Raw genomic sequence first — 18,142 nt, forward strand, 5'->3', positions numbered from 1 at the left:
TATGATACTGCCTTTATGTAAACAAACTGGTTCCGACATTCATTCATTAGCGTCGTTGCCAGATTGACGAGAAGATTCACTTGCCACACTGTCCATAAGCCAGAAGTTTGATTTTTTTAAAAAAAATAATGATATTTCACAAAAAAAATCAATTTTTTGGCATCTGCAAGCCCTTTTTACCATAAAAATGTCGTCAAAACCACAAAAATTGGCCTACGATCCTTATGGTCCTGAAAGGGTTAAAGAATGACATGGGGATGGTTTCCTACGGATAACCATGGAGACAGAGACATAGTGTATTTATACACGTAAATCCCACTTTTTCTGTGCGCTTGGCGCTCAAGGCATGCATTATTTCATGTGCCCTGTATATAACTGCTGATTTTTACCTTTGAATTGGTCCTGTACTATCTAGATTGCTACAGTTTTTGAGTTAGTCTTCATTTCATTGCCTACAGTTGCTTCAAAACACCATGACAAAGACTTCCGGCTGGTGTTAATACATTTTACCATATTTCACCCACATTAGAGAATCTTCATTGGTTTTTATAAAGTAAGAATCCATTTCACATTGTCTTTGTAGAAGAAGTTTTACATACTGGCAGCTCATTATCTTTCCAGTTTGTTAATTCCTTACCAATATGCTTCAGCATTATGCTCCCAATATTTGAATTAGAGAATAACACGGGGACAAATTTGTCCCCGTCCCCACAGGAACTCAGTTTCCCCCGTCCCATCCCCGTGAGTGCCCCATTCTTGCAAGCTCTGCTTTAACAGCATAAGCCTCGAACGCTTATGATTTTAAAGTGTTTTGAGGCTTGTGCAGATGAGGCCAAAGCTTGCAGGAATGGGGCAAGGATGAGGGAAAAATTCATTCCCTTGTCATTCTTTAATTTGAATCAACTTTCTACCTTCTCTGTTCCAACTGAAGTTATCAAGAAATACATCCTTTATATTTTATGGCTCATTTTTCTGGAATTCCCTACCATAAGTTCTAAGAAGAGAAATAGTATAGCCCGTTTAAAACAGCTTGAACATCTTAGCTTTCAGTGAGGCTTTTGGAGTGTCATGAGGTTAGGTGGATATCGAGACTAGGGCCTGCATCTTGTTCTCTTGTTGTGTGATTCCTCCCTAGAGTATTTGCCCATAGCATCTTCCTGTTGTCTCTCATTTTGCTCTTTTTCCATTATCCATATATTATATACTGTAAACTATCTTGTTGTACAGTACCTTTGATTTGAAAGGAGGTAACATAGTTCAGTTTAATGAATAATCTAATACACCTAACTTGCATGTTAAAAAGTTTTAATGTGTGTTGTATTTTTTAAAAAATTAAAATGAATGAATGAAACAAATGGAACTCCCCCCACCACCACCTAATAACTGGGAAAAATTTAGAAAAATCCAAAAATGAACTGAATTTTTTTGACTATGCTTATTCCTAAAGATCAGCATCATTTCTGAACTGGTAATGATGTGTGAAAGTTCCTTTTCCCTTCCTTCTAGTGATCAAAACTCAGATGTGTCATCAGAATGTTCTTCCTGTTCTGCCTGTGATAAGAGCTGTGACTCTCAGCTCAATTGTGCAGTGGTGAATAGTTTAAGAAGCAAACTAATATATTAGTTATTGAATAATGCTGAGAGAAACTACCTCGGGAAGTCTCAGATGTGTTTTCTTGGCAAAAAAAATGAGCTGTTAAAAAACAAGCACTCAGTTTCTTCTGATACTGTCACATTGAACTCTCTGTGGTCAGTATGTAACCCTTTATCTTTTTCCATTTGGTATATTTTTAGCTATAAAGCTCCTCAAAAGTTATGCGTGTGACCTTTGGCACCTGTACTAAGTCCTGCTGAGCCATGGTTGTCCAGACTCCGGGAACCATCCTTGGTGCATCGGAGCTCTCTGCCTACTTGGCTTTGGTTGAGAAGAACCACTGCAGCACAGTGGAAGAAATGACCCCTGAGAAAAGCCAGAACACCGAGGTGGAGAACGAGGGCCACTGTGAAGAGCAGGAAGTGGACTCGGTCTCTTCTGAGGCCTGCTCCAGCCCTGGGGGCGCCACAGACAGTGCTGAGGAAGATGAGGGCAGCAGCACGGAGAGCGCTCACAATGGGGTAAGGCTGGTTGTAAAGGGCTGTTTTTAACCCAGATCAAATACAAATTGAATGGGAAATTCAAGTTATGTACCCTGGTTCTGTCCCTTATCCTAGGTCCCATGTTTTTGGGCCTAGCTTAGGATATGGGGCAGTGATTGCTTATTATCTTCTATGTATGCCCAGAAACTCTCCCTCCCCAATGAGCTACAGCATAAATATATACAATACCTGTCTCTTGATCCTGAGTACTGCAGGCAGCTGTGCAGCTTTTACCAAAGCTTCTGTTCCAAGCAGTTAGTAGTGGTACATTGTAAGGGTCAATGGACTCGGACCATAGAGCTTTCTGTGTGGTAAAAGTCTGCCCACATCACACAGTATAACTAGGTCAGAACAGTAAGGCATTGACCTGTGGCAGGCGGCTTTTCTGTGCAGGCCAGTTCCTGATCCACAGCTGTGTTGAAGGTGTTCTTGATGTGCCTTCTGCAACAGGAGGAGAACCCTGTCCCCAAGAAACGGGAAAAAGATGATGTCAGCCAGAGGCATGCGGAACAGCTGGAGGTCATGACTCGAATTTCTAGACTGGAGCAACATGTCAAGGAACTCAACCAGCAGAAGAAGGAGCTGAAGATTGAGGTGAGCATCAGCTGTGCACTGCAGGGCTCTTAGAGGCTTCAGGACTCGAGGGACATGGCGCTTATGTCACCCTAATGAATGTCCTTTAATAATGCAATCTCCAAGTTTCCAAGTTTATTAATAGTTTGATATACTGACTATCACCATGTATCTGGTCGGTTAACAATGCTAGAAGATACAAATTTTTTAAAATAAATGGGGGGAGGGGTGGGTAAGAGCAGATCGGTACGAAGACATTGAGATGACTAGATACAAGAGGAGTTTGGGAAAGTAAATAATTACATCATAAAAATAAAAGTAAGCGGAGGTACCATGGGTAAGGGAAAAGAACAAGGAATGAGGGGTTGCTTTATTGAAGCGGTACTTGTAAGAACATAAGAATTGCTGCTGCTGGGTCAGACCAGTGGTCCATCGTGCCCAGCAGTCCGCTCACGTGGCGGCCCTTAGGTCAAAGACCAGTACCCTAATTGAGTCTAGCCTTACCTGTGTACGTTCTGGTTCAGCAGGAACTTGTCTATCCTTGTCTTGAATCCCTGTGATTGAGTCCTTTCCCCAAGCCAAAGCTAAGCTCATGTGCACAGTGGCAGCACCCGGGGCAGTGGCACCCCTCTCCCGCCCTCTTCCCTGCCCCCCTCCCCGCCGTGTGTCCCCTTCCCCGTACCTTTTTATCTCTGGCATGAGCAGCCACAAACTTCCTGGAAGTGACGGCAGAGAGAGTGTTGCAGCCGACGTGGCAGCACATTCGTAGCTGCTCGCGCTGAAGTTTAAAAGATAACAGGGGGAAGGGAAGGGGCACGCGCGCAGTAGAGGGAGAAGTGGGAAGAAGACCGTGTCCAGAGCAGACTGCCCCCCACCCTCCTTACTATGCTACTGCTTGTGCATGCTACAGCTTCATGGGTCCCAAAGTCCATTGTCTCCATACTGAGTCCTCCCCAGTACAAACTGACACCCATTTTACATAGGAATTGTCTCGGACTGGCATGGTGACTTAGTTTCAGTGGTGTTATATACAAGACTTTGGAGCCTGATATGCATCACATCTCCAGCTCGCTTGGCTGGTGGGGACTGGGAATGCCACGCAGGAGGTGTTTGCAGTCCCTAGTGAAGAGAGCCTCAGCCATCAGTCAACAGTGACATCTGGTGGCTGGACTTAGAAAGTAAATTCATGCAGAGTTGTGAAGAGAGTGGCAGTGTGCCCCCTTGTCAAGGCTAGATGAGGAAATTATAAAATAAAGGAAGGATATAGGCTAGTTGCAAAGGAAGGCTCATACTCCCTTAGAAGATGGTTTTGATTGAGCTGGAAGCCCAACACCAAAAGAGAAAATGGCATTGTAAGTGGCATAGGGCTCTTAGTTGTCCTGCCTGGGTAGGGTTAACATATGACTCCAGAAAAAGGAGGACGGATTGAGACATCTGGGTTTTACTTCCATTGAAAGCAATGGAAGTAAAACCCGGATGTCTCATCAGTCCTTCTTTTTCTGGAATCGTATGGTAACCCTATGCCTGGCTGTACCTGAAAAGGAAGAAAAGTTGGATTCATGGAGGCACAGAGAGAGATGTTGGTTGGGGAAGGGAATGAGGTCCAGAGGAGAGGAAGCTTACAGGAGGCAGAAATAAATAAATATTGGATGCACAATCAGAAGGAAGTGCAATCAGAGACTCATGAAATCACCAGACAGCTAAGGTAGGAAAAATGATTTTATTTTCAATTTAGTGATCAAAATGTGTCAGTTTTGAGAATTTATATCTGCTGTCTATATTTTGCACTATATTTATCTATTTACTGAGGTGACATTGCATATTTTAAAGTTCTGCCTTGACCTCTTTGAAACCCCCCCGAATATAAATGATAATTAAACATTTTCTCTGTGTACAGTGTGCTCTGTGTTTTTTAAATTTTGTGATTGCCATTATGTATTAAGATTATATTGTAAGTATATGAAAAATGCATGGAAGAAATTGCATTACAATTAGTACTATTATTATGGGGGTGATATTTATTAGACTTAGAGGGTATTTGCTTGAAGAAGTTGAGAAACTCTGGTCTAGAGCTTTCAAAACCCTCACACTGACCTTGCTTCCTGGGCTGCAGTACTGAGTGTTGAAATGGCAAGTTAAACTAATTTTATGGAGACAAATGCAAAAGGATACATAAAAGGAAAAAAAGCAATCATGATTATAAATACCTGCTTCCTTATTGGGAGTCACCACCTGGGAAAAGGATCTTGTAGCCATCATTACTACTACTACTACTACTAATCATTTCTATAGCTCTACTGGAACTGGTAGTCATTGTGGTTAAGACATTGCAATCTTCAGCTCAGTGTGTGGTAGTGGTCAGAATGTCAAGAATTATTCAGACAGCAATTGAGAATATTATAATCGGTGGCGTACCTAGCATATGTGGCACCTGGGGCCCATCATTTTTTGACACCTCCCCCATCTGTATGAAAAACATGATTTTTAGTAACAATCTGCATGTCACACAAGAGTGTACCTAGGAAAAGGCAGCATTTTACATTTTGCAGTGAGCAGTGCGTCAATAAACCCATTATAAAACTAAACAAGCCAGACTAGTACAGATCAATCCTACACAGTCAATCCTACCAGAAAACCATTTCTTTTCGAACACACCCAAACGCAGAAAAATACTTTCGCCTAGTATGTAATCACAAACTAACCCCTCCCCCTTTTACAAAACTGTAGTGTGGTTTTTAGCCATGGTGGTAACAGCTCAGATGCCAATGCTAAAAAATGTTCTACAGTTTTGTAAATGGGGAGATAGAATAAAAATATGTAGACAAAGATTAAACTGAAGCACCAAGAAGCTGGACTCTGCATACAATGCAACACCACAGAAAAGCAATGCATCTCCCCTAAAGCAAAAAAAAAAATAAATAAATAGAAATTTTTTCTACCTTGTCTTCTCTGGTTTCTGCTTTCCTCATCTTCTTGTCACTCTTTTCCTTTCATCCACTATCTACCCTCTCTCTGCCCCTTCTATATGGCATCTTCTCTCCTTCTATTCACCTGCCAGAAACTTTATGCCTCCCCTTCCATCTCTCCCACACCCCCATGGTCTGGCATTTCACACTCTCCTCTCCCTTCCCCCCACTTCCATCAGCATCTGCCCCCTTTTTCACTATTCACCATGCTTCCATACCACCCTGACCCCCTTTCTCACCCTTTACCACGCTTCCATACCACCCTGACCCCCCTTTCTCACCTTTCACCATGCTTCCATACCACCCTGACCCCGTTTCTCACCCTTCACCATGCTTCCATACCACCTTGACCCCCTTTATCTCCTTCCACCACCCTACTATGCTTCTTTCTCTCTCCATCAAAATCAGCAAGGTCCCGTGATGACGACTACTACTGCCTCTGCTCCGGAAGAGGTAAGTGATGTCGAAGGGGGGCTGAGCCGGCAGATGCAGAGAGTTGCGGCAAGGTCCCACAATGATTGCGGCTGCCAGTCAGTCCCCCTCCGATGTCACTTATCTCTTCCGAAGCAGCGGCAGCAGTAGTCGTCATCGCGGGACCTTCGTGCACTTCAGCACGGCTGCTGTATTTATGCTCTGGAATAAATACGGCAGCCGCGCTGAGGTGCTGTTTTCAACAGCGAATTTCCGGACCCGGCCGGCTGTGCACCCCCTTGACCACTGATTATAATGCCTCTGTATTGTTCTGCAGTGCTATCGTACGTTGAGGACTGTGTGCAGATTTAGATGAACCAGAAATGGTTCAGAGATGGGTGACATAAATAATAATGGGATGGAATGTCTTTCTTATGAATAAAGATGAAAGAAATTAGGACTGTTCAGTTTAGAGAAGTGACAACAGAAAAGGGATATGATAGATATTTATAAAATAACGAGTGGGATGGAAAAGGTTAATAGGGAATGGTTATTTAACCCTTCAGGTAGTGTTAGGACCAGGAGCACACATTTTAAAAATGACAAGTAGTTGATTCAAAAGAGATCAGAGAAAGTCTTTGCTCTCTAGCAAATAATTGCGCTGTGAATTTTGTTGTAAAGGGAAAAGGAATGGGACTTGATATATTGCTTTTGATGTGGTTACAATCAAAGTGGTTTAAATATTTTTTTTAGACAGGCTCTTATTTTTACCTGCGCCAATGGAGTTTTAAGTGGTTTGTCCAGAGTCAAAAGGAGTGGCTGGAGATTGAACCTATAACTGCAGGGTGATAAGGCAGAAGCTCTAACCACTGGGCCACAATTCCAGAGGAAATGGCAAAAGCCTTTAGCATATCTGGGTTTAAAAGGGTTTGGGCCAAGTTCCTTAAGGATAAATCCATAAACATTTAGCCAGGTAAGCCTGGGAGAAGGCCACTGCTAGTCCCTGGGAATTATTAGCAAAGGAAGAATCTTTGCTTTAAGATCTTTCAGAGACTTGTGATCTGGAGACAGGATGCTGAACTCAATGGACCTAGCTCTGACTCTACATGGCACATCTTACTTTCTTGTCTCCTCTCTATGCCATCTCGCTACCTGTATATGGAGGAGTGTGTGGCGCGGTGGTTGAAGCTACAGCCTCCGCACCCTGGAGTTGTGGGTTCAAATCCCACGCTGCTCTTTGTGACCCTGGGCAAGTCACTTAATCCTCCATAGCCCCAGGCACATTAGATAAATTGTGAGCCCACCGGGACAGATAGGGAAAATGCTTGAGTACCTGATTGTAAAACCGCTTAGATAATCTTGATAGGCGGTATATAAAATCCTAATAATAATAATAATATTTCCTCTCAGTTTCTTGGGTCCAACATTATGGGCAGAGTCCTGGGAAACCAGGAGGATGAGGATATTGATGAACGAGTGTTCCCTGTTCTTTCTTTGTAATTGGGGCACATAGGAGAGGAAGAGGTTGGTCTGCCTTCACTGCTGCTAATCAAACTGCCAGGAAAGAAGAGAAGGCAGAGGGAGAGCAACCTCTGAAATCGTTAGCGGTGGCTTTTAGCTATGGGATGTGGCAGTGGCCACCTTACCCACATGTGTACATCTGTCATTTCACCTCCATCAGTCCTTTCTCTGGCTCTGAGCCTTCACTACTTTCTCTCATCTAATTCAGTTCTTCAAGTCATCCAGTTAGGTGTCATCTTCTACTTCAAGGGTTGGGTGTGGTGAGTAATACCGGGATCATCTCTGTGAAACTGGTATTTCCGTTGCTGAGCGTCAGAAAACATGTTGGAAATTGGAGAGAGGCATGCAGGGCTGTTCTGTCATTTAGAAGCCAGACTGACCAGTTTTACAGGGGAATAACTGGGGTCCCCGATGCTCAAAAACATTCAGTGCTGGTAAGACTTGTTAAATCAGTCTTACTGACATGGAAATTCAGCTTCCGATTCACAAAAGGGTTCTCCGTGGCTGCTACCAATCCTGGCAGTAGCCACCAAAAATCCTATGCAATGTGTAATTAAACTCTGGAATTTGTTGCCAGAAAATGTGGTAAAATCAGTTAGCTTAGCGGGGTTTAAAAAAGGTTTAGATAAAGCCCTAAAAGGGAAGTCCATAGGATATTATTGAGGTGGCTTGGGGAAATCCACTGCTTATTCCTAGGATAAGCAGCATAAAATCTGTTTTATTACTTGGGACTTGGGTTGGCCACTGTTGGAAACAGGATACTGGGCTTGATGGACCTTCGGTCTATCCCAGAATGGCAATTCTTATGTTCTTGTATTATAATGAGCATTCTGTGTAATATTCAAAACAGAATGCCCCATTTTTGTGGGCAAAATTTTCCAGCAGGTCAGGAGCTGCTGGCAGCTGTATGTGCATGTATGTCCGGTGCACACAAGACATAACAGCAGTTAAAAAAACCCCCCAAAAACAAGCCATAGCTGAGTCGGCAGCCCTGCTCTCCCTGCTGGCTCATCGGATCAGGCCTCTGGAGTCCCAATCAGTTGAGCCGGCAGGAGAAGGAACAAATAGTGAAAAACTGCCCCCCACCCGAAGAGGCTGTGACAGGAGGGAAGGGGAGGAGCTATGCCTGACTCAGTCCTTGTTTTGCTGTAGTTCTAAGAAGTCTGGATCATCCTGCCCTAGATGATCTGGAAACACGTGTAAACTAGTAGAGACTCAAGGGGGGGGAAATTCTGTAAATGGCATCACACTTAGGTGCTCATTCCAGAATTGCACCTGTCGGCACCTAACTTAAAATTTTGGGGTCTGTAATGTTTTAAAGCCTATATTACAGACACTTATGTCCTTTAGAGAATCGTGCCTCCTAAGTCACTCTCCACCCCTAAACACACCTACTTAACTGCAAGCACCAGGCGCTTATTTGTAGAATCATGCCTATCACCCAATTAATTTTTATTTTGTTCAAATATTGAAATCAATTTACTAACTAACTTTGGAATGATCTTCCTTTTATTTTAAGGAGTTCTGGTTCGCTTCAATTTATTCGTAAATCTTCAAAAACCACTCTATTTGCCAAACACTTTGAAAATTAACTTTCTTGAAATGTCGCCATTATGTATTCAATTTTCAATACCGTTCTCCCAGGGGAGCTCAGAACGGTTTACATTCATTTGTTCAGGTACTGAAGCAGTTTTTCCCTCTCTGTCCCGGCGGGCTCACAATCTATCTAACGTACCTGGGGCAATGGGGGGATTAAGTGACTTGCCCAGGGTCACAAGGAGCAGTGTGGGTTTGAACCCACAACCTCAGGGTGCTGAGGCTGTAGCTTTAACCACTGTGCCAAACTCTCCTTATGGTTTCTATCTGTTAAGTTAACTGCTGTAAACCGAGTCAAGCTTTCTTAGAATGATGACTCGGTATATAAAGTTAAGCCTTAGATTAGATTAGAGTAATGTAGGCACCTTTTTTTTAGGCCCCTCTTATAGAATTTGCCCCAAGACAGGTATATAAGCCAGTAGTAAACAGGAGCAGTCAGCTGCTGTGCACTAGGGAGAGTGTTTCTGTAGAACATACTCCACCCAAAAATAAGTATCTGGATTACAGGTGTACCTGTCAGTCAAAAATGTCCACCCTCCATTAGTTATTTGCATATATTTCCTTAGGATTGCTTATTTTTGGCAGTGACATTGCTGCACCATACATCTGTAACAGACTGCCTGAGTCAGTACATCAAGCTCCGTCCCTGGCAGTATTCACATCCAGGCTAAATCACACATTTTCAAGGTTGCTTTTAAATTAATAACCCCCACTCATCCATGCCTGAGAAACTCTCTAATCCCCTGTTTGTCTGTTTGATTAGATTATAAGCTCTACTGAGCAAGGACTGTCTCTTGAATATTTTAATGTACAGCACTGTGTACATCTAGCAGAAATGATTATTATTAGTAGTAGAATTTGTTAGGGTCAGGAAGGAGAGTCTGAACCAGTTCTGTCTTTACTTCCTTTGCTTCTGTAGACTTGGAAGAGGAATTTGCTGAATAAACATGCAAATTGAGGTCCATATGTGCAGGAGTTTGAAACCAGAACTGGCTCAGACTACCTTTTTTGCAACTTGTAGGAAGGTCATATGCTGATGAGTCTGGCAGGTTGGTCCCATGACTTCTAGAGATGATGGATTCTTGCCAATCTCTACCTGCTGGTTGCTTACTACTGAATTGTGTATCTTTCTCGGCTCACAGATGGAGATGGAGGGGGCTCTGCTTGAAGGTGAACTGAGAATGGAGCAGCAGGACCTGGTGAGGGAAGAAGAGGTGATCCAGATGCTCCAAGGCAGGCTTGATGATACAGAGAAAAAGTACTTTGCAGAGAGAGAACAGGTGAGGGACTCCTCTTTTTTAGTTACTAGGGGATGGAGAGGGGAAACTGGATGGCTTGGAGAAGGTCAGTCTTCAGATTAGCTTATCCTACTGGCTATTTAATAACCTGCTGGCCACCATGTTTTAGTATCCCCTTAAAAAGGAAACAAACACCCTTAGCATCGGTTCCTTTGTTTTAAATTTCATCAGAAGTAGGGGGAATTCAATGTGAAGGACACTAGTGCAGGTATTCCGGATACCATAGAATTGAAGGAAGGTGTCATTTAGGGCTTCCTTAATAAACAGCAGGTTTTTTTGAATGGTCATATTGGTCCTGAAGATAGGTCACAGGCCCTGTTTTAATGATGTGTGTTTGCTGCAGGAAAGGGCAAATGTGGTGGAAGAGAGACGAAAAGTGGATGAGTTGGAGCGAAAGTATGTGGAGTACAAAAAACTGATAGACAAGCAGCCGGAGAGTCTTAGGGAGCAGCTGAAGAAACAAATCCAAGAGGTAAGGCCAGCCTCCATCAACCTCTGAAATATTTATGATAGAAAAGATGAAAGCAAGGGAGTCCATGGATAACACATTCTTTAGTGTAGCAGAATTAGACAATTGCTTCTTGTACGAGTCTTATCTTCATATGTCCCTGGAGTCATGTGATCACTGGCCAAACTCGTTTCATGGAAACTACAGATGTGCATGTGCAGAAACATGGTTTAAAGCAGGGGTCTCAAAGTCTCTCCTTTAGGACCGCAATCCAGTTGGGTTTTCAGGATTTCCCCAATGAATCTGCATGAGATCTATGTGCATGCACTGCTTTCAATGTATATTCATTGGGGAAATCCTGAAAACCTGACTGGATTGCGGCCCTCAAGGAGGGACTTTGAGATCCCTGGTTTAAAGCATGAGAATGCAAAATAAAAGAGCCATAATTCCACTCTTTCTATAATAGAGTACTTCAAGTTAGGTACTATTTGTGCATGCATGTATAGAATACTAATACCAAATGCATATATGATACACACTCATGTGCATAAGTGCAAGAAGGAGCATGTGGTGCATTGGTGGTTGGAGCTACAGCCTCAGCACCCTGGGGATGTGGGTTCAAACCCCATGCTGCTCCTTGTGACTATGGGCAATGCACTCAGTCCTCCATAGCCCAAGGTATGTTAGATAGATTGTAAACCCACCGGGACAGATAGGGAAAATGCTTGAGCACCTGATTGTAAAACCGCTTAGATAATCTTGATAGGTGGCATATAAACACCTAATAAACTTGAAACTTGAAGACATGTGCTCAGTGGTATAATAACATATGCACACAAGTCATTTAGCGCAAAAGTGTGAGGAGGCGTTCATGTGGCTGGAGCATGGGTGGGACATGGGCATGTCTTAAAAAATACTACTATTACTACTAATCGTTTCTATAGCACTACTGGATATATGCATTGCTGTACACATTATATACAGGTACTTTTCCTCTCCCTAGTGGGCTTACAATCCAAGTTTTTTTTTTTGTACCTGGGGCAATGGAGGGTTAAGTGACTTGCCCAGGGCCACAAGGAGCTGCAGTGGTGCAGACACGGGGAAAAAAATTTGTCCCCGTCTCCGCCCTGTCCCACGAGCTCATCCCTGTCACTGTCCCATCCCCGCAAGCTCAGTCCCGTAAGCTTGGTCCCCATCCCCGCAAACCATCTGATCCCATCCAAAAAAGCCTCGAATAGTTTTATACTGAACTTATTTTATTAAAGTATAAAAAGAAACAATATTCTGAACAATTGTCATTTTATAAATCAAAGTTCTGGCTGCTGAACTAGAGAAATAGATGTTCAGCTGGCTGACTTTGTTTATAAATGTTTATCAACATAACTAATATTCTACTTTATCCTAAAGCAAAAAAAAAAAAAAAAAGGGAAAATAAATAGACATTTTATTTTCTACCTTTGTTGTCTGGTTTCTGCTTTCCTCATCTTCTCCTCATTCAATTCCTTCCATTCACTGCCTGCCTCTCTCCCCCCATTGGTCTGGCACCCATCTTCTTCCCTCCGCTCTCCCCATAGTCTGGCATCTCTCTCTTCCCCATTTCCCTTCAGCATCTTCTCCCCTTTCTCTCTTCCCCATTTCCCTTCAGCGTCTGTTCCTATCCACCCCCTCCCTCTCTCCATCCCCCTTCAGCACCCTTCATGCGACTCAAACATCTCCCTCACTCCCTTCCATTTGTGTCGGTCAATTGGATCACAAATGGATAGTGAAGAACTTCAGAGAGATTTGAACCAGCTAGAGAAATGGGCGGAAAAGTGGCAGATGAAATTCAATATAGAAAAATGCAAAGTGATGCACCTAGGCACGAAGAACAAGGAACATGAATACAAAATGTTAGGTGTGACATTGAGCAAGAGCGAACAGGAAAGGGACCTGGGGGTACTGATAGACCGGACACTGAAACCGTCGGCACAATGCGCGGCAGCTGCAAAGAAAGCGAACAGGATGTTGGGCATGATCAGGAAGGGAATCACAAGTAGATCGGCTAACGTCATAATGCCGCTTTACAGAGCAATGGTCAGGCCACACCTGGAGTATTGTATCCAACACTGGTCTCCCTACCTAAAAAAGGATATAACCCTGCTGGAAAGGGTACAAAGGCGAGCTACAAAGCTAGTAAAAGGTATGGGAAATTTGAGCTACAAAGAACGCCTTAGAAAACTGAGCTTGTTCACTCTGGAGAAAAGAAGAATGCATGGAGATATGATAGAGACGTTTAAAATACTAAAAGGACTAGATAAAATCCAGCAAGATGCATCGTTATTCACGTTGTCAAATGTGACTCGGACGAGAGGTCATGTACTGAAGTTGAGAGGCGACAGGCCCAGGACAAATGTCAGGAAGTTCTGTTTCACACAGCGAGTGGTGGACGCTTGGAACGCTCTCCCAGAGGACGTTGTGACGGAGACCTCCATTATAGGATTCAAGGGCAAGTTGGATGCATATCTCCTTGCAAGTTACATTGAGGGATACAGGTAAACAAGGTCTCATTATGAAGCACCTAGTTGGGCCTCCGCGTGTGCGGATCACCGGACTGGATGGACCAAGGGTCTGATTCGGTGAAGGCATTTCTTATGTTCTTATGTTCCCCTTATGGTAAGGGAACTTCCTATCTCAGGGTTTAGTCAGCTAGCTAAGTGTGGCTCTTGAAATGTTTCAGCTGTTACTCTTTATTTCTGGAAAGTGTCAGAGATGCAGAGCCAGCTCCCCACCTGTGCCTTCCCCTCATTCCCCCACAGGTGGCACAAAACCATAGCCAAACCCTTACTGTTTGTTCTGTTCTGCATGTGTGTTTGCAAACACTGACTGAATGCCAAGATAATAGAACGTCAGTAGTGACCTCATGATGTGGCTAAGAGCACTTCATGCAGGACCAATAACACTATAGTCCTCCTCCCCCCTTCTTCCATTATAGTCCTCCTCCCCCTTCTTCCATTATTTGTCTGGCATGTTTACTTAAGTCAGCAGAAGACAAATTTATCCAGAGAACTTTTCTAAAACTGCACAGAGAGAAGAGAAAGGAAAATGTCCCTCATAATAACTTAGCTTTCTTCTCCAAAGTCTGCTTCTTTATCGAGGACTTGAGTGCTGCTAATGCCTCTTGGCGTCGGCGTCATCGCCTCAGCCACAGCTGTCTGACCAGGCATCTCCCTCCCTTCCCTTCAGGTGATTTAGAATTTTTTTTTCTACAAGGAGCTGCGTGTGACTGTTGGAAAATCCTCCTCTAACGCAACTTCCGGTTTCCGGTTGAGTCAGGGTTCCGGTTGAGTCAGAGGAGGACTTTCCGGCAGCCACACGCAGCTCCGGCAGCTTGTAGAAAAAAATTCTAAATCGCCTGAAGGTAAGGGGAAGGGAGGGAGATGCCCGGACAGGCGACAGCGGTGATGACCTTTAGGAAGGAGGGAGGGGGCTGCGTGCAATCAGTGACCGTGCGCATTCCCTCCCTTAACTGCGGAGATGAGGCCATTCACCGCTCCACGGAGTGGTGAATAGCCTTCTTCCCATACTTGCAGTGACTATTTTCCCCCCCCCACCATTTTGGTGGGTTACCCGCGGCTAGCCATGGGTAACAGCCACCGCGTCAGTCTCTAGTTCACAACCTACTGCACTAATCATTAGGCGACTCCTTCACTCCAAACCAAAGGGGGGCAGGGAGTGTGTACTGATGCAGGGGGGATGGGGCACCAAAGCAAAAGTTGGCTCAGGGCACAAAGATACTCGTATACGCCTGACCTAGTGCCTAAATGTAGACATGTTTCTGCTGACTCGCACTAGTATTTTATAAAATCATTACATGTGCATTTTTATAAAATAGTGGATAAATCTGGCACCTAATTTCTAACACCCAGTTATAGAATTGCCCCCAATATTTCTTTCTTTTCTTGGGAGAGATTAAGTATACAGTATGTTTATGTTTATTGGCATTTGATATACTGCCCTATCTTGGAGAAGTTCAGGGCAGTGTACAATTTTTTTCTGTCGGGTATTCTAAGTATTTTTCCTATCTATCCTGGCAGGCTTAAAGTCTAACTATGGTACCTGGGGCAATGGAGGGTTAAGTGGCTTTCCCAAGGTCTTAGGGAGCGGTACTGAGGCAGCAGCTCTAACTTCTAGGCCACTCCTCCAGTCCCTATTATACAGACCATGTTATAAGCATGTTGAAAGTGTATTTTCAAGCTCCATCTTTTTTGTAAAAATCCACCTTATTGGTCACCTTCCTTGTGCCCTTCCCCATCCTCCTTCATGGGCTTGGTATTGTGCATTATTGGGTGTTGAAGGGGCCCCACAGCACTGTTCCTGAGCAGGAGTCCTTCACCTACAGTGCTGCAAGTGAGGGGGAGGGGTGATATTTCACTATCACATTTTCAATAGCGAGGGACAGGCAAGCTCTGCAGGACTCTAGGGCAGTGATCCCCAACCCTGACCTGAAGGACCACCAGCCACTCAGGTTTTCAGGATAGCCCTAATGAATATGCATGAGAGAGAGTTGCATATAATGGAGGTGGCAGGCATGCAAATTTGCTCCATGCATATTCATTACGGCTTTCCTGAAAACCTGAGTGGCTGGTGGTCCTTCAGGACAGGGTTGGGGACCACTGCTCTAGGGAACCTGTCTATCCTTGAGGATTGAAAACAATATTGAAGGACCACCTCTTACTGGAAACAATGCAGTTGCAGGACTCTTGCTCAGCTTAGAGCAGTGATTCTCAACTTTTATTCTGTTGTGACACACTTGACAGATAATGCTCACATTGGTGACACACTGAATACTACAATTTGCAGCTAAACAAAGGGGAAAAAAACCCCTATATAACATTTCATTGTTGTTAACAATAATGGAAGGCAAATACAGATGCAATGGTACTGAACGCTGGGGTGGAGGAGAGGGATGGGCCGCAACATTTTCCACTGTGGCTGGTGACAGAAGTAGGGACCAGTTATGGAGATTTCAAGTACTTGACTTCCTAGTTCTCAACTCTTCCTAACCTGAGACACACATAGCTGTTAAGAAAAGCACAAGCATGCTTTCTGTGACACATTTCCCAAGTGTTTGTGACATACTAGTGTGTCCCAACACGCTGGTTCAGAACCACTGGCTTAGAGGGAAGAGTGACCCATGGGCACTTCTGTCAATGGTCACAGAACACGAGGGACACCTTTGCACGTTCTTCATCCTGTCAAGTCGTCATCAGAATTTGACTTTCCTCTTTAATGTCTTTCTCTGACCCAGATGTCGGAGTTGCTAGAAGTGGCCACGAAGGTCTTTGAAGACCTGGAATTTCAACAGCTGGAGAAGGAGAGCAGCCTGGAGGAGGAGAGAGAGACATCCTACCAACAGATCATGCAGGAGATTTCTGAACATCAAAATAATCTCAACAAGAGCAAGGTAAGGACTTCACTGAGAGAGAAGATGTCTTGGTCTGGAACAAGAAATAAGGTATTTCACGGTCCTTACTGTCTTCTCTGACCTTGGGTTTTAAGGCTGGCTTCATCACAACAGATGAGGAATGAATTTGGTGTGCACTATTCTCTATCACTCCCATCTCACACTTTTTTCCCTCTTGCTTTTTAAAAAAATTCTTTATTTGCTTCTCTTTCTCCTTTTACTTTCCTCTCTGCTCTTTGACTGGCTCTGTCCCCATCTTTCTTTTTTGTTTTTCTTGTCTCCTCTGTTTCTCTTGGGGCTCCTTAGTGAATTACATTTTCAACTCACATTTCTCCAATCCCTCATCCTACCTTATACTGTTTATGGCAGCTGAAAACACTCAGGCTGGAGGAGCAGGTGAAGAAGATCAGGGAGCAGATGGGAACTGAATGCCAGGCACTGTCAGAGGAGAAAAGCCAAACCATGAAGTCCCTTCTCCTGGTGAGATAATACATGCTGTCACTTTGCTTTCTGAAGGTGAATCACTGAGCACCCCTGGTGGGGGGAAGAGGTTGAGGGAGAGAAGAAAGTGGAGATGGAAATCATGGGGTTGAGAGGGGAAGAGGCAATAGATACTGGAGGCCAAGTGAGGGAAAGGAAGCAGAGAAACAGGGAGTTGCTGGATACTATGGTGGATGGAGAGAAGGAGAGCAGTGCTGAAGGCCAATGGGGGGAGGGAAAGAGAAATATTGGATATCATAGGGGAAAATGGGGGATGATGCTAGTCTATGAAATGGTTGGGAAGGGAAGGGGAGATGCTGGAAATGTGGAACTAGGGCCTTGAGCAACCCCTTGATTGGGGATGGGTGGGCATAGATATGAAAGGTTGCCTAGGGCAGAGGTCCTCAAATCCAGTCCACAAGGTCCCTAACCAAACCTGTTTTTCAAGATTTTCACAATGAATATGTATGAGACCTATATAGTACATATTCATTATGGAAATCCTAAAAACCAGGTGGGTTGTGGACCTTGAGGACTGGATCTGAGAACCTGTAGCCTAGGGTGTCATATACCCTTGGGCCAGCCCTGGCCCCAAGGTCTCATGAAAAAAAGGGATCTGTCAGATCACACATCTAGACATATACCCAAGGAGTTCTCACAATCTTGGGTATCTTGTCATGCTTTTTATTTTTTTTTTTTATCCCTTTTTAAGGAGAAGAATCGCTTACTGGAGCTAAGTGATAGATGTGAGAAGGAGAATGGAGAGAGTTTTCAAGGTCGTCAACAGGTGCTGACAAAGGTACCCATGATCCTTTAGGCTTAGTTTTAGAAAATTAGTAAAAACAAAATTATTTAATTGATTTGTAAGTTAAGGATTTACTCTTTTACTTTTACACTGTATGTACATATTGGTGATTTTATATTGTGTTTTATTCTTTGATTGTCCAGCACTTCTTGTTGTAAACCGCCTCGAACTATTATGGCTTTGGCGGTATATAAGAATAAAATTATTATTATTAGGTTACCAGAGGATTCTTTGTCAGGTTCAACAGGATGAGATGGTCCTAGTTTTGCCCCAGTTGGCTTCATGGAGATGAAGCTCTTTCTTTAAATTTGGCAGGAAAGGCAGTCTGTGATTGGGGATTGGGGGGTTGGGATGGGATCAAGGCTCTGTTTTTTGCCTTAAAAAAAGTTATGTGGGTGCTAGCCCAATATGCAGAGCAGGCACCCACATAGCTGAGCAGCCTGAATCAGGACAGCTTTTGAGCCA

The 18,142-nt window shown here is 43.8% G+C and overlaps 1 protein-coding gene across 3 annotated transcripts in view; it reads left to right on the top strand.

The window, feature by feature from the left end:
• PHLDB3 (pleckstrin homology like domain family B member 3) overlaps positions 1 to 18,142 on the top strand; it is a 95,290-nt gene that overhangs the window by 36,350 nt on the left and 40,798 nt on the right. For all 3 annotated transcript variants that reach the window (XM_033963467.1, XM_033963470.1, XM_033963469.1), the window contains exons 2-8: positions 1,795 to 2,115; positions 2,587 to 2,730; positions 10,346 to 10,483; positions 10,845 to 10,973; positions 16,237 to 16,392; positions 16,762 to 16,872; positions 17,585 to 17,671. In XM_033963467.1, the coding sequence (XP_033819358.1) occupies positions 1,858 to 2,115; positions 2,587 to 2,730; positions 10,346 to 10,483; positions 10,845 to 10,973; positions 16,237 to 16,392; positions 16,762 to 16,872; positions 17,585 to 17,671 (1,023 nt within the window). In that variant the 5' untranslated portion in view covers positions 1,795 to 1,857. The remainder of the gene's footprint in view (positions 1 to 1,794; positions 2,116 to 2,586; positions 2,731 to 10,345; positions 10,484 to 10,844; positions 10,974 to 16,236; positions 16,393 to 16,761; positions 16,873 to 17,584; positions 17,672 to 18,142) is intronic.

The sequence above is a fragment of the Geotrypetes seraphini genome, chromosome 11 (assembly GCF_902459505.1).
Source record: "Geotrypetes seraphini chromosome 11, aGeoSer1.1, whole genome shotgun sequence".
NCBI classification, from domain to species: domain Eukaryota; kingdom Metazoa; phylum Chordata; class Amphibia; order Gymnophiona; family Dermophiidae; genus Geotrypetes; species Geotrypetes seraphini.